The sequence below is a fragment of the Haplochromis burtoni genome, unplaced genomic scaffold (genome assembly GCF_018398535.1).
Source record: "Haplochromis burtoni strain Fernald_Lab_line unplaced genomic scaffold, NCSU_Asbu1 Contig_542, whole genome shotgun sequence".
NCBI classification, from domain to species: domain Eukaryota; kingdom Metazoa; phylum Chordata; class Actinopteri; order Cichliformes; family Cichlidae; genus Haplochromis; species Haplochromis burtoni.
Genome location: NW_024582903.1, coordinates 100116 through 122911, shown reverse-complemented (window position 1 = coordinate 122911; position 22796 = coordinate 100116). Strand labels below are relative to the sequence as shown.

The 22796-nt window shown below is 49.9% G+C and overlaps 3 protein-coding genes across 4 annotated transcripts in view; all 3 read left to right on the top strand.

Annotated features, from left to right (window-relative positions):
- rnpepl1 (arginyl aminopeptidase like 1) overlaps positions 1-10904 on the top strand; it is an 18080-nt gene extending 7176 nt beyond the window's left edge. Inside the window, exons 9-12 of the mRNA XM_005947846.3 lie at positions 7959-8067; positions 8156-8383; positions 9150-9292; positions 9402-10904. Coding sequence (XP_005947908.1) covers positions 7959-8067; positions 8156-8383; positions 9150-9292; positions 9402-9698 — 777 coding nt within the window. The 3' untranslated portion in view covers positions 9699-10904. The remainder of the gene's footprint in view (positions 1-7958; positions 8068-8155; positions 8384-9149; positions 9293-9401) is intronic.
- LOC121812336 (ATP-binding cassette sub-family F member 3-like) lies at positions 2674-7361 on the top strand (the record flags this gene model as incomplete). Its single annotated transcript, XM_042214281.1, is given in 8 exon segments — positions 2674-2729; positions 3068-3268; positions 5447-5523; positions 5604-5648; positions 5729-5861; positions 6340-6428; positions 6822-6913; positions 6996-7361. Coding segments are annotated over 8 exon segments (830 nt in total), but the record flags the coding sequence as incomplete, so codon positions are not given.
- Positions 10905-11384: 480 nt separating the features above from the next.
- On the top strand, positions 11385-22699 carry LOC102312915 (segment polarity protein dishevelled homolog DVL-3). Of its 2 annotated transcripts, XM_005947847.3 has the most exons (15): positions 11385-11568; positions 13009-13078; positions 13513-13646; positions 13731-13822; positions 13914-14058; positions 15249-15345; positions 16029-16098; positions 16423-16562; positions 16650-16726; positions 19434-19501; positions 19586-19666; positions 19738-19872; positions 21091-21258; positions 21349-21516; positions 21668-22699. In XM_005947847.3, exons 1-15 carry the CDS (start codon positions 11405-11407, stop codon positions 21958-21960), a joined length of 1902 nt encoding a protein of 633 aa, XP_005947909.2. In that variant the 5' UTR covers positions 11385-11404; the 3' UTR covers positions 21961-22699. The 2 variants fall into 2 exon arrangements, with proteins under 2 accessions (XP_005947909.2, XP_005947910.2); XM_005947848.3 differs by lacking the exons at positions 16029-16098; positions 16423-16562.
- The last annotated feature ends 97 nt before the right edge of the window (positions 22700-22796 follow it).

Here is a 22796-nt window from a genome sequence, read left to right as displayed (position 1 = left end):
AGGCAGACGCCCTTCAGTAAGGGTTCTCTCACCTACCGCTGTGACTACAATGTCGGCGCATCGGAGTGTGCACTGTCACACAAGTATCACTGTCGTGTCTGTCTAACACATGGGTACCTGGTTGTCTCCCAGAGTCTCTCATGTACCGCACCTGTGTGGTCCTCTTCTGGTCTGTCCTTAGTGACCCTCCTCTGTGGTGTCCTGAGCCGCAAGATCGTGCTAAGGATTCCTCTTATAGAACAGATGACGTCATCACTGTACACCATCAACAATGGTGTTGTCCTGTGTCCTTGACTTACCATGGACACCAAACTTCAAGCCCATAGTTACGCAGAGACAACAATCACACACTTACACGCAGGATGCAGAAGAGGGAGGAAGATGAGGAATGTGGTGACACACACACTACACGCAGACCTGATTGACTCATAGACACCACACTTTTTGCTGACACCGCCAGAGAACACAACACAACAAAACAACAACGCCTAGAAATATGGCTTAGTCACAGCTCTGTGTGAGACGCAGAAATGTGTTGATTTCCCTGGAAGTGTCACCATCGTGTTTACTTTAATGCGCGAAGAACGGAGACACTGACCACACGTGTAGTGTCGACCACACGCAGAGAGTGTGTGGAGCACCACAGATGGTGTTGAACTGTAGTGAAGCTCACCACACACGTCAGTGTGTATGGAGTGGGTGTGATGTGCTGTAGTGACCTGTCACACACACGCCCAGAAGAGGTCACCCTAGCTAACACAACTTGCGCAGGAATGTGTCGGACACACACCACACAACAACACGCCAGACAGAGACACATTATGACTCTGTGTGGTGTCTCTGTGTCAACAACTGTGGATGTCCTCCTGTGTGTGTCGCTGTCATTCTGTGGGAGAGATACACACACAACGACAGACAGGGAGCTTATCGCACCTCTAGTTGTAGTGTGTGTGGAGACCTCGTAGTGGACACACCAACACCGAAGAGACTACCCAGCAGCATGGGACACTGTACCACCACACGCAGTAGTAACATCACTTATAACTATGACGAACTCTGTAACAACACACTACGCGCCCATAAGGGAAGACACATGCTATCCACAACACACACGCAGTAAGTCTCAAAAAAAACAAAAACTGCAAACAATGACCAAAATTTAAAAACAGCAAAAAAAAAAAAAAAAACAAACAAAAAAAGAAAAAGAAAATACACAAACACGCACAAAAGTTCACATTTAACACAAAAATACAAGTTAAATAAAGCACACACACAGAATAACGTTTGTCAACTGGTGAGAAAGAAAAAACTGAGTAACTGTGTAATGATGTCATAAAATATGTTCTGTATGCTAGCACGGGAATGTGTCTCTGAGACTATAGTGACACTCTGATGTGGTCTGTGCAATGCACACAAATCAGAATTTACGCAGCACAATGTGGTACAACACACACACACCAGACCCAACACACACACACACGCACACACAGGCACACACACTGACATACACACGTCACACACACAGCACGCACACACACACACACAGCGAGACAACACACAGCACAGTCACACACCAGTAACACACACACAACACACACACACACCAACACACACACACAGTCACCAGAACACACACAGTCACACACACACAGACACACACAGACACACACACACACAAGTCACACACACACACACAGCACACACACACACACACAGAGACACACACACACACACACAGACACACACACACACACACAGCACACACACACACACACACACACACACACACACACACACAGACACACACACACGCAGAGCACACACACACACACACACCAAGTCACACACACACACACCAGAGCACACACACACGACACACACACACACACGCAAGACACACACACACACACACCAAACACACACACACCAAGACACACACACACCATGACACACAACACAGAGACACACACACACACACCAGCAGTCACACACACACACACACACGCAGAACACACACACACACACACACACAAACAGACACACACACACACACGACAACACACACACACACACACACACACACACAGACAAACAGACACACACACACACACACACACAGACACACACACACACACAGACAACACACACACCAGAGCACACACACACACCACACAGTCACAACACACCAACACACACACACACACACACACACACACACACACACAGCACACAACACCAAGTCACACACACACACACACGTCAGACACACACACCAAGTCACACACACACACACAAGTCACACACACACAGCAGACACACACACAGAGACACACAGTCACACACACAGCAGACGACACAGTCACACACACGAGACACACAGTCACACACACCAAGCACACACACACACACACATCACACACACACACAGCACACACACACACACACAGCACACACACACACACACACACACACAGTACACACACACACAAACACACAGGTACACAGCAGTGATACTACAGCATCGATGCTCCACTGAGTTTCTCTCTCTCTCTGGTCTCCCTCATCTTTCTCAGTCCTCGCTCTCTCCTGCTGCTCTAGTCAGTCCTCCTCCCTCGCTGCAGCTGTGATGGGAGGAGGTGGTCTGTGACGTATTCTCCATGTTTTGTGTTTCAGAGCCCACCAACATGTTGGATGTCAGAGCTATTCTGTGGTTGGAGAACTACCTGCAGGTAAGGTTAGCCTCTCTCTGCAAACAGCGGCCTCGCTCACAGACGTGTGCGTGAGTGTTTCTCTCACACATGGATTCTTCTCACCTCAGTTTGTTTACACATCCTGACGATGTCACCTCACGTCCTGATAACGATCCCTGTCACTCAGTGTTAATGCTGGACGTGTTCAGACCACATTGATGAAAACAGGTCAGCCTGCTTCCTAATGAGGAGAAACTGGGGCGTGGCCATATTCAGACTGTAGGTTTAAAACGTTTGTGCGGTGGTGTCAGTGAACGAGGCAGGCTGCGTCGGTTATCTCAGCTGCACTAACCTCATAAGTCATCCCTCCCCTGCAGACCTGGCAGTCCACCATCCTGGTCGTCTCCCACGACAGAAACTTCCTGAATGCCGTGGTCACAGACATCATCCACCTGCACTCCCAGAGGCTTGACAGTTACCGCGGCAACTACGAAAATTTTATTAAAACCAAAGAGGACCGACTGAAGAACCAGCAGAGAGAGTACGAGGCCCAGCTGCAATACAGACAGCACATACAGGTACACACAGGTACAGACAGTACAGACAGGTACACACTGGTACAGACAAGTACAGACAGTACACACAGGTACAGACAGTACACATAGGTACAGACAGTACACACAGGTATACATAGGTACAGACAGGTACAGACAGGTACACACAGGTACAGACAGTACACACAGGTACAGACAGTACAGACAGGTACACACAGGTACACACAGTACAGACAATACAGACAGGTACAGACAGTACACACAGGTACACACAGGTACACACAAGTACAGACAATACACACAGTTACACACACTCACAGACAAGTACACACAGGTACACACAGTAACAGACAGGTACACATAGGTACACACAGGTACAGACAGAAACAGACAGTACAGACAGTACAGACAGTACACACAGGTACAGACAATACACACAGGTACACAATACACAGACAGACAGGTACACACAGTACACACATACAGACAGGTACACACAGGTACACACAAGTACAGACAGGTACAACAACACACGTACACACAGGTACACACAATACACAGACAGGTACACCCATGTACAGACAGGTACACAGGTACAGACAGGTACACCCATGTACAGACAGGTACACCAGTACAGACAGTACACACAGGTACAGACAGTACACACAGTACAGACAATACACACAGGTACAGACAGTACACACAGGTACACACAAGTACAGACAGGTACAGACAGTACACACAGTACAGACAGGTACACACAGTACAGACAGGTACACACAGTACACACAGTACACACAGGTACAGACAGTACACACAGGTACACCCATGTACAGACAGGTACACACAGGTACACCCAGTACAGACAGGTACACATAGGTACACACATGTACAGACAGGTACACATAGGTACACACAGGTACACACAGTACAGACAGGTACACACAGGTACAGACAATACACACAGGTACACACAGGTACACCCATGTACAGACAGTACAGACAGGTACACACAAGTACAGACGATACACACAGGTACACACACTACAGACAAGTACACACAGGTACAGACAGTACAGACAGACACACAGGTACACACAGTACAGACAGGTACAGACGACAGTACACACAGGTACAAAAAGGTACACACAAGTACAGACAATACACACAGGTACAGACAGTACAGACAGGTACACACAGGTACAGACAATACACACAGTACAGACAGTACACACAGGTACAGACAATACACACACTTACAGACAAGTACACACAGGTACAGACAGTACAGACAGGTACAGACAATACACACAGATACAGACAATACACACAGTACAGACAAATACACACAGGTACAGACAGTACACACAGGTACAGACAGTACAGACAGGTACACACAGTACACACAGGTACAGACAATACACACAGTACAGACAGTACAGACAGACAGTACAGACAGTACACAGTACAGACAATACACACAGGTACAGACAGTACACAAGTACAGACAATACACACAGGTACAGACAGTACAACAGGTACACACAGGTACACACAGGTACACACATGGTACAGACAGGTACACACAGGTACACCCATACAGACAGTACACACAGTACAGACAGTACAGACAGGTACACACAGATACAGACAGTACAAACAGGTACACACAGGTACACACAGGTACAGACAGTACACACAGGTACAGACAGTACACACAGGTACACACAGGTACAGACACAGTACACACAGGTACAGACAGTACACACAGGTACACAGTACAGACAGTACACACAGGTACACAAGTACAGACAATACACACAGGTACAGACAGTACAGACAGGTACACACAGTACACACAGTTACACACAGGTACACATAGGTACACACAGGTACACACAGGTACACACAGGTACACACAGGTACACACAGGTACAGACAGTACAGACAATATACACAGGTACAGGCAGTACACACAGATACAGACAGGCACACACAGGTACAGACAGTACAGACGGGTACAAACAGGTGCTCCACGGTATGCCTGCCTTGTTGGTGTCTCTTCGTTGTTTCATGTCAGTGACTCAGTGCGTCTGTAGGACGTGCTGCTCACAGACAGCTTGAATCACAGACTGTCTGTCAGGTGATTCTGTGTCACAGAGCTGATGTAGTTTTGGTGAACGGCTGCTGTGTGTCTTTCAGGTTTTCATCGACAGATTTCGGTACAACGCTAACCGAGCAGCTCAGGTGCAGAGTAAACTCAAACTCCTGGAGAAGCTGTGAGTGCTCCTCGCCCTCCTCGCCTTGATCTGGTGTCTGTGCTGCCTGTCTGTAAGCTAATGCTTGCTTTCTCCCGCAGACCTGAGCTAAAGCCCATCGAGAAGGAAATTGAAGTCACGCTCAGGTAAGAAGATGACCTCTGACCCCCAATGATCACTGTGGCAGTAAAGCTTGGACTAGCTGACATGCTGTGTGTCGCTTCAGGTTTCCAGATAACTTTGAGAAGTTATCTCCGCCCATCCTGCAGCTGGATGAAGTCGAGTTTTACTACAGTAAAGACCAGGCGCTGTTCTCCGGACTCAACCTGTCAGCTGACCTCGACTCTCGGATCTGCATCGTATGTGTGACAGCACTGTGTCGTGACCTTCACGGTCTTATCACCATGGTGACTTCACGGTGTCGCCACGGTCAGCGTATAGTGCTTTACAGCTGACGGCAATGAGTCAGCAGAGAGCGTTGTGCGAGTGGAGAGACCTTCAGGTGTGGCTGGCTTAGCTGGCATGGCTCCAGGTTAGCTTGTTAGCTCAGGGATGGACTGACAGGCCGCAGAGCGTCAGGTCTGCACTGTACCGTCAGACACAAACGTTGGCGAGCGTCTCCTGAACACGATAGGTGGCTCCACCGGGTGGTGTGATGCAGCAATTACAAACTAATTATTGACTAAGATGAGTTCTCAAAGAGGCATGCACAGATATCAGTACTCAGACAGGAAGTGAGCACTGGGCGCCTATGCAGAGTGAGACATGATTCAGAGGTACAACAGGAAGTGCAGTCATTAATCAGCTCGCTGTTTGGGCTGTTGTGTTTCTCGGCAGGTCGGTGAAAACGGTGCTGGTAAAACCACCGTCCTCAAGTTGCTGATGGGCGAGTTGACCCCGGTCAACGGAGTCAGGCAGGCTCACAGGTAAGACGACCAGTGGACCAATCAGAGCAGAGGGGTCTGTTGGTTGCATCTTATTGGATCTCTGTACACTGTGCAGGAAGCCTTTCTTTCTCTCCACTCGCTCTTTAAGGGACTGCCTGCGCTGTTTTTAGGAAGGTTTAACATTTTCTCCCTCTTGGCTCCTCCTCTTCCTGTTTCTACCTGTGATGTGTTCCAGCCTTTGCACCTGTTTCATTCTTTGTTTCCGAGTGCTCCGTTCTGTTTATCGGGCCTGCGGGTTCAGACTGAGGACGCGCCATTGTTCATGCGCTGTTTGTGGGATCTGCTCGTGCTCGGAGCGATTGTCAGCGAGTGCTGATAATCGAGACGCGCTCGCTAATCTAAACATGCCTGCTGCTCATCTTTTCGCCTCAGGAACTTGAAGATCGGTTACTTCAGTCAGCACCATGTGGACCAGCTGGACCTGAACGTCTGCTCTGTGGAGCTGCTCCTCAACAAGTTCCCCGGTAACTATAGCAACAGCGCCATCAACAATACCATTGGCAGCTCCACGTCGCGCTCTGATGGGCTGCTGCGTTTGCATCGCAGGTCGGACCGAGGAGGAGTACCGCCACCAGCTGGGAGGTTACGGTATCACGGGGGAGTTGGCCACGAGGCCGGTGGCCAGCCTATCAGGAGGACAGAAGAGCCGCGTGGCCTTCGCTCAGATGACCATGCCATGGTAACTGGATGACTGAATGTAGTGTAAAGCGCTATACAAATACAGGCCATTTACCATTTCTTCAGAGGGTCCAACACAGGGGCGGAGCTAGACTGTTGACACAGAGTGGGCGGGACTAAAAAAATGTTAAAATGATGCAGCCATAGTGTTTCCACAGGTTTGATGTAAGTAAACATAGAGGCAACAAACCTTCCTTTAAATACGATGCCTATTAGAAACACACGGCAGTCATCAGTGTGTTTGTGTTTTTGCTCCATCTGCTGACTCTGCAGAACTTTTAATGTACAGTAAGTCTGATGGAAGAGTTGAGCTTTGCAAAGACACGAGACTGAAGAATGAAACACGTCCTTTCAGTTTCCTTTTAATAACGAGAGCGCTGAACAAAATGTTGTTGGTAAAGACAGATCAGAGCGTGACACACACACACAGTCACACACACAAACACACACACACAGTCACACACACACAAACACAGACACACACTCGCACAGTCACACAGACACACACACACAGTCACACAGTCACACAGACACACACTCGCACAGTCACACAGACACACACTCGCACAGTCACACAGACACACACACAGACACACAGTCACACACACACGCAGACAGACACACACGCAGTCACACAGACACTGGAGTCATACATGTGTCACGTGTGTTCGAGCAGTGACAGTTTGTTTGTGGACAGCAGCTGAGTCGCTTTCACAGTCACAGCGTCCACATACTCCTGCTCCACGTTTCCATAGATTTACATTTCATCAGGATGTTTTACATGCTGCTCAGAGTCATGTGACCAGCGTTTGCATCGTGTGTGTGTCACAGGATTACATCTCAGAGTTTAAGTTTAAGAGCGTGGTGGCTCAGGACCTCATAGACTACTTCCTGTCTTACTTCCCGGAGCTGAAGGATGCCGCCGTCGCTAAGAGAGAAGGTCAGGAGACACTTTCAGCTCACCTGTGTGTCAGCAGCCTCCTAGTCTTCTCTGTGACATCACTTCCTGTGTGTATGCTCGCCCTCAGGTCTAGAGTTTGAGCGTTGGCTGAGCGGCTGCGGCCCGCCTCTCTACGAGCCAGACCTGTCAGCGGGCAGCGCTCTTATCGGGCCCGTCCAGGATCTGTGCGACCTGTGGAGGAACGCTGACCCCCCTGACCTAGAGGCGCTCGCGACCTTTGACCTCTCGACCTGGAGCACCTTTCAGATCGTCCTTTTCCTGGACCGCATGCTGGACCACTCGCCGCTGCCGCACAGTAAGTTGCCGTAGAAACACTGCAACACATCATTCAGAGCCTGCAATAATCTGCTCGAGTGCAAAGTACTCGAGTATTTGTACTCCGCAGCATGAAACATACGAGTACTGATGAAAGGGGTCATGTGACTTCCTGTTTGCTGCAAATGGTTGGTGACGAGGACGTGGGCCGTTTCTCAGTACTCACGTCTGTACTGACGTCCTCGCTAGTCTGGACTCCATAAGTTCACACGGGAGTTCGGACTTCCCAAGAACACAGCGCGATCGTTCTGCTATTGGAACGGCAGTGTACGTGATGACATCACAGCTCCACCCCCTCTTAGTTTAACTGTTACACATGATGCAGCAGATTTACTTCAGGAAAAAGATATTTCAAAAAGTATCTTCAGCACTTTGACGGATCATCTGTTTCATACAGTGAAGCACAATCACTACATGACACGTGTCTCCCAATCATCATAGCGTTAGTAAACACTCAGGGCAGACAGCTGGTTTGGAACAAATAATCAGATCATTGTTGGAGCAGCGTTCAGGATCTCCACGCATCAGCACGCCGTTTCTGCTCCCGGTGAAACTGCTTCCTCCTGAATTTAAATATTTTGATGTTATATTTGTTACTTTGACGGGAACAGTACTGCGACTGATGCCGGAGCACAAGTACAGATGTTGAGAAACTGCCTTGATGTTCCTCACCGCGCAGAACACAGGAAGTGATGTGACAGGTGTCCACTGAAGGTTCAGTGATGAATGATGATGTCACTGCGCAGGTGTGATGGCGAGCCTGTCGGACTCGTACTCGTCGCTGTTTGACGGGCTGAACGCCGAGGTGCAGATCCGCTGGCTGCAGATGGTGGTGAGGAACAGCTTCTACCCCGACCTGCCGCGAGTGCGAGCCTTCCTGCACAAACACGTAAGTTCCGCCCACCTGCCTGTTGCGACGTTGAGCCAATCAGAACAGACATAGTTTTAAGGGGGTCGCTCAGCTACTCTGTCACATGTTTGCCCCTCCCTCTCCGCAGACGTCCAGGATGTACACAGTGCCGCTGTATGAGGACCTGGTTGCTGGGGTGATGAAGTGTGTTGCCGTGGAGATCTTCTACCAGACACAGCGGCGGCTGCACCCGAACCTCAGACGCACGCTGCAGCAAATCCTGTTCCAGACCAGCTCGACCAATCAGAATGGCTCCGCTCTGCCTCCCTCTTCCGGCTCCACCCCCCCGCAGGAGCCAACTGCTGCCGTGGCGACTGCCTCCCCTGGCGGAGCCACCGGGACAACTGCCACCATTGCTCTGCGTGATGTCAACGTCTCGGCGTGATGCCCGGACTACAGGAAGTAGAAACAATCAACAGGAAGCCTCACTCCAGATGTTTTAAAAGGGTTGATGTGGGTCAAAGGTCACTGCTTGAAAGCTTGACCTGTGTCTGGCGCCCCCGAGGAGGGCCCTGGTTGGACACTAGAGTGTTTTTATGCGACTGACGACAGAGCAGAGGTCGGGTAGTTCTTCTCAGCTTCTGGCAAAAACGCGCCACCAGAGCGGCGTCACGTAATCAGGTTGCGTTCGTGCTAACTCGCTCGGCGACTAGGCTGTGCGGGCAGAGATCGACCGGGCAGGGACGGAGACGCCATGCTTGCTGATGATTCAGTGAGAAAAACATTTCAGCCTTACGCTCATTCTCTGCCCGTGCGCTCACTGCTGGTTGGTTTCGCCGTGAGTGCCTTTGCCTTGTTGAAGTCTCTGCCCCCATCACTGTGTGGGCGGAGCCTCTGTGACAGTGTTTAAACTCTACCTCCGCTTGTGTGGACTCACCTGAAGGACCTCAGAACACCAGCAGATCACCTTAACGCTGCCTTCGTGCAGCTGGGAACACGCGGCCTTCTGTCTGTCCGGGCTCTGAAACGTCCCACCGACACTGAACGCCTCCTCGCTCTCTGAATGTTGAAGATAACCTCATGTTTACCTGACCTCTGACTAAACGAGCCCACGGACCGGTCCGATGGGCGAGCTCGTGTTGCCTGTTTGTTTTTACTGTTTTATGGACGTTTGTTTTTATGAACTGCTGACCCTTTAATAAACACCGATATCCAATCAGAATCCATGGAGAAAATTCAGAACCGAATGAATGCATCTTTTATTTATATTCATGAATTAGCGTGTCAATAACTGAAACTGTTTCCTGTTTGATCACGTGTTTGATTTACAATAAAATGATTGTCTCTATGGGTGCTTTCACTCTCAGATCAGGCCGGAAAAGTCGGACGTGTTAGGCGTTAGCTTGAAGGGGCATAAGTGCCGGAAGCTCTGAGGCCTTCCGTTCACAATAAAAGCTGGAGGAGCGGTCCGTTACAGGATGATTCAGCGGTTCGTTTGATCTCGTCCGAGCAGCGGAAGCCGGAAACGATCGTCATGGGCTCGAGTTTATTCAGGGGTTGGATTCAGCTGTGAGCTCATGAATTCAGCCCGGATACAGGTGAGGGACGTGACGTCACAACCAGGACGGCGGGAAAAAGAAAAGCGTTTCTGAGTCGAGGACATTTGTTCTGTACCTTCAGGGAGTTTGAATATGCGGACCTACAAAATAAATTGGTAAACGTAATTTAAAAAATAAGATAAAATAACTACATAACATATAATTAATAAATAAAACTGATTAAGAACAAAAAGCCCCAAAAGAAACATGACCTTTAACGTGGAGACTGAACCTCTGACGTTGTGACGTAATAACGTGCAGGTGTGTATGTGTCATCATTTCTCAGAGTCCAGATATTCTTTTTATTTTTACCTGTGTTCATTCAGCTCTTATTCTGAAGGGTCCGAGCGGAAGTGTGTTCGTGCGTGTGTGTGTCTTGACGGCGTCAGGAGGAGACGAAGCATCAGACACGCAGAAGCTGGACCGACACATCTGGACCGAGAGCGAAATCTCTGGAGCGGAGACGCGCACGAACGGAACGCGGGCGCGCGGACAGGTGCACAGCTGTGTCTCCTCAGCGTCATCCCGTGACCGCCAAGCCGGGCTCGCGGGCATGGCGGAGGAGACCCGCGTCATCTATCACCTGGAGGACCAGGACACCCCCTACCTCGTCCGCATCAACGTGCCCGCGGAGCGCGTGACCCTGGCGGACTTTAAGCACGTGCTGAACAAACCCAACGTGAAATTTTTCTTCAAGTCCGTGGACGACGACTTCGGGTGAGTCACGTGGTCCGTGCGCTCATTGATCCGTGGTCGGGTGAGTGTATTGTTCCCGTCACGCGATGTTTGTTATTCTTAAGGTACAATCACCCTCCTGCGCATGTCAGGGTGGAGCAGCTGAAGCTGACCCTCAGCAGCAGCAGCAGCAGGACCTCAGGTGCCTAACAGGGAGCGCCCCCCACCTGCCTCCTGTCCATGTGGAACAGGTGTTGTCCCCTCAGAGCTTGAGGTCAGAGGTCAGCCTGGAGCCACACCTTTGGCGCCATCGGGGGTGCTCCGCCCTCTTTGCAGTCCTACACTTGGAGAAACCCTAAGGTGGCGGCAGCAGAGCCCGGTCAGAGCCTGGTGCTGAGCTGCTCCACCCAATGCTGCACCTGTGGCCTCTGGGTCAAAGGTGGGCAAGTCCGCTGTACCGCACGTGTGCAGCAGCTGTGGTGGACAAGGCGGAGACTGGGTGGTTCTTCCTGACAGGAAGTTCTCTGGAGAACATGTCGCTCCGCTTCATCCACCCACGTTCAAATCTGTTCACATCTGTGGCGTCCCCGCGCTCCGGGGCTCCTTCTGCACGTTTCACTTACTCTGGTTTTTGCTGTTTTCACGTGAAAGAGCTTTTATGGAGCGGCGCTGTGACGTGGGCACGCTGCAGCAGGTTCCACGCCTCAAACTCGTCTTTGTATTTGTGTGGTTGTAAACCCTTCTGCACACACAGGTCACAGTCTGTGCAGTTACACACTGCTGACGGTTCGTAAGTCCAGCCTGTGTTTCAGTGTGAGCTCTCCTCATTTTTATTCACTCATTTACTCTGAACCGCTGATGAAACAACTGTTTAATAATCTGAGCTTCTATAATCCCTGTGTGCGCGCGCACACACACACGCATGCATGCACACAAACACACACACGCGCACACACGCACACACAGGGCTTTTATGACAGACTGTACGGCTGCGTGGAGATGCAGAGCTGGTTTCAGGGCTCAGATTATAACCAGGTTCAAGTTTGGGGGATGGAGTCTGTGACTATGTGTCCTCACAAAGATAGGCAGACCAGCACATGTGTGTGACCCCTCTCAGCTGATGCTGCGATGATCGATCGATCTGCTCAGTATTGATCTGTGACTCTGAGTGTAACAAAGAGGAGGAGAACACCCGGCGGGGTTTGTGTCCCCGCCACAGCTGCAGTAATACTCAGATTGTGAATATGAGATGGACGTAGCAACCATAACACCGCCCACTTTAGACCCTCAGCGTTGTTGTCGTGATGTTAGTCCAGTTTGTTTGCATCTCTTTCCTTCTAATTGGCTGCCCCTCACAAATATGAGGTTTTGATAGCAGGTGGGTGTGGCTTTTGTCTACCTGAGATGCCCACATGTGCTATTAGATATTTTTAGAGTACTTATGTTTAATTTTCTTTCATGGCTAATCCTGATGTGTTACAGGGTGGTCAAAGAGGAGATCAGCGATGATGACGCCAGGCTGCCCTGTGTGAACGGACGGGTCGTCTGTTGGGTCAGTAACACACGAACATGGCACAGCTGAGTTTATGAGGACTGTTGATGATGATTGAGGACAAACTCTAAAATCGTTCCTTTGTCTCAAAACGACACAGTCAGCCAAAGCACACACCTGCAGACACACCTGCAGACACACCTGCAGACACACCTGCAGACACACCTGCATGCACACAACAGCTTTTTTCAGTCACATTAAAAGACTGAAAACACATTTTGTTGTGTTATTTATTGGATAACTGGAAGACACTGAATGGATTCTAATTAGAAGCTTCCCCACTCTTAAACCTTTATTACAGAAAATTCTTTGTCCCCACAATGTCAGTTGTAATTTGTGTCCTCACAGTGGTGGTAAACAGGCACAACTCGCACACAAACACACACACAGGTGTGTCCTGAGCCTTCAGGTGTTCATCATGTCTCTCCTTGCAGTTGGTGTCATCAGACACCTGCCAGCTGGATTTCAGAGGTTCAGATGTCCAGTCTGTGGTCACGCCCACCAATTTAGCCCCGCCCCCTATAGAGAGGACAGGTGGTATCGGAGACTCCAGACCGCCATCCTTCCAGTGAGTACACCGCGGCCCCGAATGCAACATGTGTTGTAGCGCAGGCCTCAATGCTGACAGGAAGTGATGTCATGTCTGTCTCAGTGCTGCTACTGTGAGCCATGATGAGCTGCAGGGGTCAGAGGTCAAACCTGCTGTTTCAGAGAGGCTGCAGAGGAAAGATGTGGGTGAGCAAGGTAAGACGCAGAGAGAGAGGTGTCACCTGCACACCTATTAAACAGTGACAGGCATTTCCTGCCATCTGCTGATTGGCTGTGGTCTCTACAGGTGATCGCCTGAATGGCCACGCCCACTGCCCAGCTGATAAGAGGGGGGTGGAGCCAACAGGTGGCGGCGACAGTTCATCGACCCAGCAGAGCAGCGAACTGGAAACAACCAGTTTCTGCTCCTCTGAGGAAGACTCAGGAGGAAGGTCAGTCTCACTCACAGACACACCTACCTCTGTACCTGTGAGGACCCTCAGTGAACTCTGACCTCTCGATAATGCTCATAATCAGCAGGTTAACACTTTCCCTCTGCTTTAAGTATGTAAGGTAAGCTCATGACATCATCAGCAGACCTCGCTGTGATTGGTGGGTTTGCTATGACATGCACTCGGCGCCCTTGGGTCTGCTTCTTCTGCTCCAGTAATCCTGTTCACACGCCGCTCTCCTTCTCCTGCTCTGATTGGCTGCTGCAGGTCAGGTGACTAGCGCTGCAGTCTGTATTGTCCCGCAGATAAAAGCGTCCCAGCTCATCCATGAGCAGAAATAATGTGTTCCCGCCTCCGTCCGTCCGTTTTTGCAGGTTTTCTCTGGATTTTAGATTTTTTTTATTTTTAAATTTGAGCCTCGCAACATTTTTATGAAACATCGCTCACAGGTATGTGCATGTCACCTTTCTTTTAATGATCATAGTGATAAAAATAATCATGTATTTATTTGGACTTAATCTGTGAACAAATGATGTTTATTTTGATGACTGTCGTTAAACTTTCATCAATAATTTTTAATATTGATGATAATAATAAATGACAGCGACGACTTTTAGTCTCACTTCCTTTTATTCATTTTATTAACATAAAATCAGACCTTTCGGACGTTTCCAAAAACAGACAGTGAGTTTATGTCCAGTGAAGGTAACAAAGTGATACCCTCGGCACAGCGGTGATGCTCTGTGGCGTGAGTCGTGACACGCTCGTTTCCCACATCCTGACCAGACAAAGAAATTAGTTTGGCGAGGAAACGTTTCCCCCCGAGAGCCGACTGAAGCTCAGCCAGCGAGGCTCGATGTACGGCAGGCGTGGCCAGCTTCAGCTTCCCGATGACGCTCCTAAGCCAGCATTCGGGATACACACAAACACACACATAAAGGGGGAAACAGGGGACTGAGAGAGGAGCCGAGACAACAAACAAAACAACAGATCTCAGTGAAGGCGCGTGGGTTCGTGCGTCCGCTTTCCTTCAACACATCGAGCTTTTTTCCTGTTTGTTTGTACAAATATTTACATTTTGTCTTTAATTTTTCCCGACCGAGTGACCACGCCCAACCACACAGGTATCTGTAAGCTGTGAAGTCAGTCGGACTGAACCAGGTGTGCTTCCCTCTGTGACATCATTTCAGGTTCAGCCAATCAACAGAGCAGAGCAGCTCCTCACCGCGTCTCATCAGGCGTCAACGCCGCCGCCACCGGAAACCCAAAACACAGCGGATGGAGAGGGTAAACACACACACGCACGCACACTGACATCAGTTGGCGTTATTGACAGAGTTCAGACACTTCCTATTTTTTCCTGTAACAAACGACTTGATTGGTCGGAGGCCATCGGCGCCTCCTCAGCTGTGGCGGCGCTGCACAGGAAACAGATGTGAGTTTTCAGGCGACCTGTGGGAGTGTGCAGGGTTCAAAGGTCAGACAGACGGACCAACAATGGTCAGGGTCACTGTGTGGAGGCCTGTGGGGTCTCGTGCGTTGGTTACCATGGTGACAACATTCCTGCTCTCAGGTGATTTGTTAATCCTCACAGGTCAGGTGACAAACCAACTTCAGTGAAAGTCTACTGAATTCTAATGCAGCGCTTCTACTCACATCTGCGGGCTGGTTTTTGCCTCCTCGTACCTGTGCGCACACGCAGGTGCTTTGATGTGGGCGGTCTTTGTGACCAAAGCCGTCTGACCTTTGAGCTCACGGAGGTCAGAGTCAGTCATGTGACTGGTCCAGGCTGACAGCAGGTGCCGCTGATGAGTCGGTCAGCTGACTCAGGACTGCGGACACCTGTGGACTCTGTCAGTGACGTTACCTGATGAACTTCCTGTCTGAGGGGGCCGTCCTTCACCTTCCTCTACTGTCTGTCTGTCCGTCCGTCTGTAACTGTCTCCTCTCTCTGTCCGTCTGTCTGTCAGTCTGTGTCTTTCAGCAGTGTCACTGACTCCACCATGTCGCTCAACATCATCACTGTAACTCTCAACATGGGTGAGTACGCTTCAGTACGGGTGAGCGCTGCTGCCGATCACACCGTAGCCCCGCCCTAAACCCTCCCCTGCTTCCTGTTTCTCTGAAACTCCAACTGGACCAAAAGTAACTTGCTGCTTGTTCAGTCACAGCTGAAAGCACGAGCTGAGCAGCACGCTCATGCAGGAGCACAGTCAGAAGTCGCCTCCTGCAGGACATTAGAGAGAACGCAGGTTTAAGAAGCTAGAGTTATTATGGAGCGGCTGTTAGCTCGCAGTGACAGGGATGTTTGCACGTAGCAGCAGAGCTCAGGGTAACCCTGCTGTGTGCCTGCCTGTCTGTCAGAGAGGTACAACTTCCTGGGCATCAGTATTGTCGGTCAGAGTAACGACAGAGGGGACGGAGGCATTTACATCGGCTCCATCATGAAGGGCGGAGCGGTGGCGGCGGATGGACGCATCGAGCCGGGAGACATGCTGCTGCAGGTGCCGCTCATGCCGTTTAATCCGCTTCCTGTTTTAAAGGTGGTGGTGAGAAGGCTCACGATGCTGTGTCGTCTGTGTGTCCGTCAGGTGAACGACATCAACTTCGAGAACATGAGCAACGACGACGCCGTCCGAGTCCTCCGAGAGATCGTCCACAAACCGGGGTGAGACCTTTTGCTTCATCCGTAAGATTGCCATGGTAACCAAGGCCGATCACGTGGTTTAAAGTCAGCTTTGATTTATCTGACAAATGAATCCGTGCGGGAGCTCAGGTGTTTTTCCTGCGTCGCAGTGGAGACGCTGCATCAAAGGAACGCTTTAACCAGACCGTCGAGTCTGTCAAAGCGGTCAGCTCCGAGTTGGGGTTCATCCGATTCTGCTGCTTTGGTCTGAATGAAATTAACAGCAGGTGCTCTGAGCTAGTGTTCGCCAATCTTTTGGAGCCACATATTTCACATCAGAAAAATCCATTACAGTTACTGTTTAAAAAGGTGGTATTCAGAATACAGTTACTTGAAATGAATGGATTACACAACGGTCTTTTCCTGTTTCATAACTTAGGCTGTCCCCTCTCCATCTTTGGTAATTGCATGCCAGTGGAAACCCAAATAAAACACTCATTGAGAGGCTCTAATGCCTGTACAGCCTTACCTAATGTCCACCTGCTGTTACTCGTTTATATTAAGATTTAAAAAGTCTAGTTGGTGTTGGTGTGGAGAGTAACCTTCAGTAATGAATCACACAGCAATAGGACATTTATGTAGTTGTAAAAAGCATGATATTAAGTAATCCAAAGTATTCAGAATACGTTACAAAATACATTTTGGGGCATGTCATCTGTAATCTGTAGTGGAATGCATTTTAAAAGTAACCTTCCCAACACTCCTCCTGGATGGCATCTACGTATCGTTGCTAGAAGGTTTGATGTGTCTCCCAGCACGGTCTCAGGACCATGCAGAGAGATGGGCAGTTATGGGTGGACAGGGCCGTAGAAGGCCCTTAACCCATCAGCAGGACCAGTAAATGCTCCTCTTTGTAAGGAGGAGGAGCGTCCTCAGAGCTACAGACCTCCAGCAGGACACTGGTGTGAATGTCTCTGACCAAACAATCAGAAACAGACTAACGAGGGGGGTCTGAGGCCCCGACGTCCTCTAGTGGACCCTGTGCTCACTGCCCGGCACCGTGGAGCCCGACAGGCATTAGCCATAGAATACCATAATTGGCAGGTCCACCAATGGTGCCCAAACTTTCCACAGACGAGAGCAGGTTCACTCTGAGCACATGTGACAGATGTGAAGGGGTCTGAGAACGTTATGATTTCATACTGGGTATGGTGGGTTTGGTGATGGGGAGAATAGAATCACATAAAATAGAATAGCCTTTTATTGTCATTGTGCACATACAATGAATATTTTGGGCAGTCATTGGCTGTGCTCTGCCGTCACTGATGGTCTGGGGAGGCATATGGTAAATGGACTGATTCTTATATAGTGCTTTTTTACTCTCCTGGAGTACTCAAAGCGCAGTACTCCGGGTTACAAGACGAACTGCCAACTCTTGAGACACGGTCGCCCCATCCGAACGAGAGGGGCACAGGTGGAGGGAGCAGAGGTAGTGATGGTGGAGGATTGACCATCCACAGAGAGGTGAAGAGGAGAGTGCAGGCAGGGGGGTGGGTGGAGGTGAGTGTAACCGAAGGAGAAGTTTGTTTGTTTTCTTTTTATTGAGCATCAACAATGTAGTACGAAGATATACATGTAGCAAGGCCACAATGCTCCTTCTATATATCTACCCCACCCCAAGAACATGTTGGACAGCGATCCAGAGGGGAAAAATTTAAATACATAAATGAATAAAGTGAATTTAAATGAGGTGCAAGGAAATTCACCATATTTGAAGATGTGCACTTAAAGGGAAGTTTGCACAAAATTAATCACAATCACACAGAAAAAGGATGTACGGCAGCTGTCAAGCGTCTATCAGGTGGGTATGGTTTTAATTTTCTCTAAATATTTTAGCGATGTATCCCAAACAGCAAAGAATCTCTCCTTCGACCCCTTGAGAGCGTACTTATCTTTTCCAGCTGTATGAACTGTGTCAGGTCACTGAACCACAGAGCCGCTTTGGGTGGCTTCTTTGACTTCCAATGCAACAATATCCTTCTGCGTGCAAGCAGTGTAGTGAAAGCGATTGTGTTTTTATGGCTCTTCCTTAATGTTCCATGTCCTCTATCTCTAGCACCAAATATACCCATAGCTGCATTGGGTTGAAGCTCAACATTCAATGCTTCAGACAGTGTTTTGAAAATTACTTTTAAAGTTGGACATGACCAAAACATATGGGTTAAATCTGCAGAGGGATTTCTACATCTCTCGCAGCTTGCATCTATGTTTGGAAATATTTTGGCCAGTCTTGCCTTGGAGTAATGAATGCGGTGTCGAATCTTGAACTGTATGATGTTTAATTTGGCACAGAAAGTGCTGTTGTTTACTCTTAAAAGAGCGCTCTCCCAGGTCTCCTCCTCTAAGTCCACCCCCAGCTCATCCTCCCAGTCCGCTTTGATCTTTGCCATTGTTATTCTGAAAGGAGGCTATACAATTACTAGTTCTTCAGATTAGACCTTTAGGCTTAAATGTCAGGTTCAACAGATCATCTACAGCAATAAGTAGAGTTATATTTGGAAAGTCAGGGTTATGATGCTGAAAGAAGTGGCGAACTTGAAAGTATCTAAATAAGCTGAACGAGGGAGGTCAAGTTTGTGTGACAAATCCTGAAAACTTGCCAAGACACCGTCTATGTACATGTCAGAGGCTGCTGTGTGAATAAAGTTACAGTTTGAATAATGACCGATCTGTGTCATCTTCCTTTCAGTCCGGTGACGCTAACCGTGGCAAAGTGTTGGGATCCGAACCCGCGAGGCTGCTTCACGTTGCCGAGAAGTGAGTTATCGTCGGTATTTGTTTGGCACACAAGATGTGTTACATAAAGTAAAATGATTACATGACACATCCAAATCTCCACAGGCGAGCCAGTCCGTCCCATCGACCCTGCTGCCTGGGTGTCTCACACCGCCGCCATGACGGGGAGGCTCCTCCCACTATACGGTATTACACCCACCATCCTCTGCACCTCCCGTCACCTGTCCATCAGATGCTAACCTGCTACTTTTTTCCAGGCGTGAACGAGGAGAACCACCTCAACATCCACAGTGACATGACCATGGTTGTCAAGGCGATGGCCAATCCCGAGTCTGGCCTGGAGGTCCGAGACAGGATGTGGCTGAAGATCACCATCCCCAACGCTTTCATCGGTAAGAAGTCCGGCTCATATTTTGGTCTGAATCCTGGAACTGTGACCTTTAACCTCTGATGACCATCATGTGTGGGTTCAGTCACTTAGGAAACCTCATCGTCTCGTCTTCACGTACTCGCTCTTCGCTCTGACCTGGTCTCCGCCCTCAGCCGATCCAGACCGTCCCTCCACTCTGTGACTTTTTACACCACCAATGTTAGAGCTACGAATGACGTCCGTCACACACAGTGGCCCTTTGTGTGGTACCCTCAGCTCGTTTAGCCTGCGAGCCAGCGCGGTTTACCGGGACGTGGCCGCCGGCCGAACCCACACTCCCCTGTAGGAGCAGGCGCTCGCTCTGGTATCCCCGTGTTGGTGTTGTTCCTGAATCGTCAAAGCTAACGTTGGTCTGGGTTCAACATGGCAGGTGACCTGTCACGTTGTTGTGATGTCATTGTTTTGGACCATGGAAACAGCACCGCCCCCTTTTTGGGATTTTTTTCCCGAGGGGACAGCAACAGGTTTTTTTCCACATTGCTATGACATCACAACAATGTGATTGGTCACTGGCCATGTTGAACCCAGACTAACGTCTTGATGCATTCTCAATCATCCAGGAAAGTAAATCTCCAAAAAGTTGGTCCAAGTGACTTCTTCAGAGAAGACTGAAGAAGTCACTTGGATGAGTGACGAAACGTTTCTCCCACAAAACGCTACGTCCAGATGAATCAACTTTTTGGAGAACCCAGACTAACGTTAGCTTTGAAGTTCCAGATGCGACAGCAGCTAGCAGTACTAGCGTAAGAGTACGGAGAGGTATGTCGCCCGCGGGGCGCCATGGTAGCAAAACCATCATCATCAGCGTGCCAGGCATTTTTTAACCACACTGAAGTGTGCGGGTCCCGAGATAAACCCTTATCAGCTTTGAGATGAGCAACTAAGGTTCTAACCAATGAGAGCACAGGATACTACACTGGTAGTAAATACGCTGGAGGGTTACCTAGGCAACCACAGTGTGCTAGCGAGGAGCCGTCAGACAATGAATGGCGCCCTGTGAGGACGTTCACTCCACGAGGCTCGGAGAGCGAGCAAGTACCAGTTAGAGCTGGTTCTGGTTCCAGGGACGTTCCTCGGATCCCCGCAGAGCTTTGGTGGCTGGACTGCAGCGAGGGCTGGTTTTAGGAAAGCGGGAAGTTATGTGTGGCTCACCTTTGACGGCCTCCCTCCGCCCCCGCAGGTTCAGACGTGGTGGACTGGCTGCACCGCAACGTGGATGGCTTCATTGACCGACGCGAGGCTCGCAAGTATGCCGGCAACCTGCTGAAGGCCGGGTTCATCCGACACACCGTCAACAAGGTGACCTTCTCCGAGCAGTGCTATTATGTGTTCGGAGACCTCTGTGGAGGTGAGGGCAGGAAGTTAAAAACATTTCATAATAAGAGCGTGAGTTTGAGGTCTCTGCTGCGCTGATCATGACTCTGTGCTTCCTCCTCAGACATGGCTGTGATGTCACTGATGGATCAGGAAGGAGCCTCCACACGAGGGTCTGACTGCGACCAGCTCACCTTCCCCTACCAGTACCCCATCCCCCACCCCTACAGCTCCCCCCACCCGCTCCACCAGCTGCCGGCCCTTGGAGGAGGAGGCGGCCCATGTAGTGAAGGTAACAAACGTGCTGGTGTACAAACACTCGCAGTGGGTTCTGATTGGCTGTTACTGATCAGCTGGCCGCTCTTGTCCAAATACGGTCGCTGTGAAATGACTGACATCATGATGTCTGAAGTAATGATGTCATGTTTGTTGTGACCTCACAGGAAGCTGTAGTAGCGGCTCGAACTGCAGCGATAATCAGGAGGAAGGAGCAGGAGGGAGCGAATTGAGAGCCTCCAAACAGGAAGCGAGTGCCTCTCCTGAGAAGCGTCTGGAGGCGGAGCCTCTCAGTGACAGTAGCATCCAGCGACCTCCGAGCTGCTTTGGAGACCTCCTGCCGTCATCTAGAGGTCAGCACCATGACCTTCCAACAGCCCAGCCTGGAGTCTCCGCCTCCCGCCAGTCCTTCCGCATGGCCATGGGAAACCCCGGCGACTTCTTTGTGGATGTCATGTGATCACATTGGGACCTGGAAACGTTTCCGTGATTATAAACTGTTGAGTTCGTAGTTTGAATGAAGCTGATTCAGGAAAGTTTGCTCTTCGTCATATTTAGATTTTATTTATGAACCTCCACTGTGAAGCGGCACACCTTTGACCTCACCTGCCTCCAGCACTGTCCAACCCGCCATCCTCACGTGTTTGAAGATCGGAGCAGCTCAGAGGCCGGGAGCGTTCGATCCGTTATCACGTCAGGACCTCGCTCTGAGGCTCTTCTGTTCTCCATCGATGCGGGGTTCTCTGGTTCCTGTCCGTGAGGATGTCGCAGAGGGAAAGCTGAGCTTCGTCTCCAGAAGTTGCTGGATGTTGAATCGTGTGCCGGGTTGGGCTCGACAGGAGATCCAAACTGGAAGCAGAAGCAGGTTCAGGTCAGCGAGAGGAAACGGGAACTAACTGCAGATACGCCCTGCCAACCCGGCTGTCGTCCGCAGGCCTGCAGGTCCAGCAGGTCCAGCAGGTCCAGCTCACTGACGGTTCCTCGAGTCCGTGCTGACCCGGTTTCCTGCGCACACTTCAGCTGCTCGTGTCTTCGGGTCACTTGTTTATTAGTGACAGCAGAGTGAATGAGACGTTTGAAAGTATAGAAAAGCATAAACACCAAACCTGAAAGAAATAAAAACCCAGTGAAACCAGCAACATGGTTGGAGGATGGTCCTTCTTGCTCCATCACAGCTTTCAGAGAAACGCTGTGTATCCTCTGCAAATCAAATCAAATCAAATCAAATCACTTTTATTGTCACATCGCATGTGCAGGCACACTGGCACAGCACATGCGAGTGAAATTCTTGTGTGC

What these genes read in the sequence shown, in the direction of transcription:
- LOC102312915 (XM_005947847.3), top strand. Translation starts at nt 11,405, where the DNA reads ATGGCGGAGGAGACCCGCGTCATCTATCACCTGGAGGACCAGGACACC. An exon ending in CGGGAGACATGCTGCTGCAG is followed by an intron (nt 16,563 to 16,649) that starts GTGCCGCTCATG and finishes TGTGTCCGTCAG; the next exon opens with GTGAACGACATCAACTTCGA. An exon ending in CTGCTTCACGTTGCCGAGAA is followed by an intron (nt 19,502 to 19,585) that starts GTGAGTTATCGT and finishes AAATCTCCACAG; the next exon opens with GCGAGCCAGTCCGTCCCATC.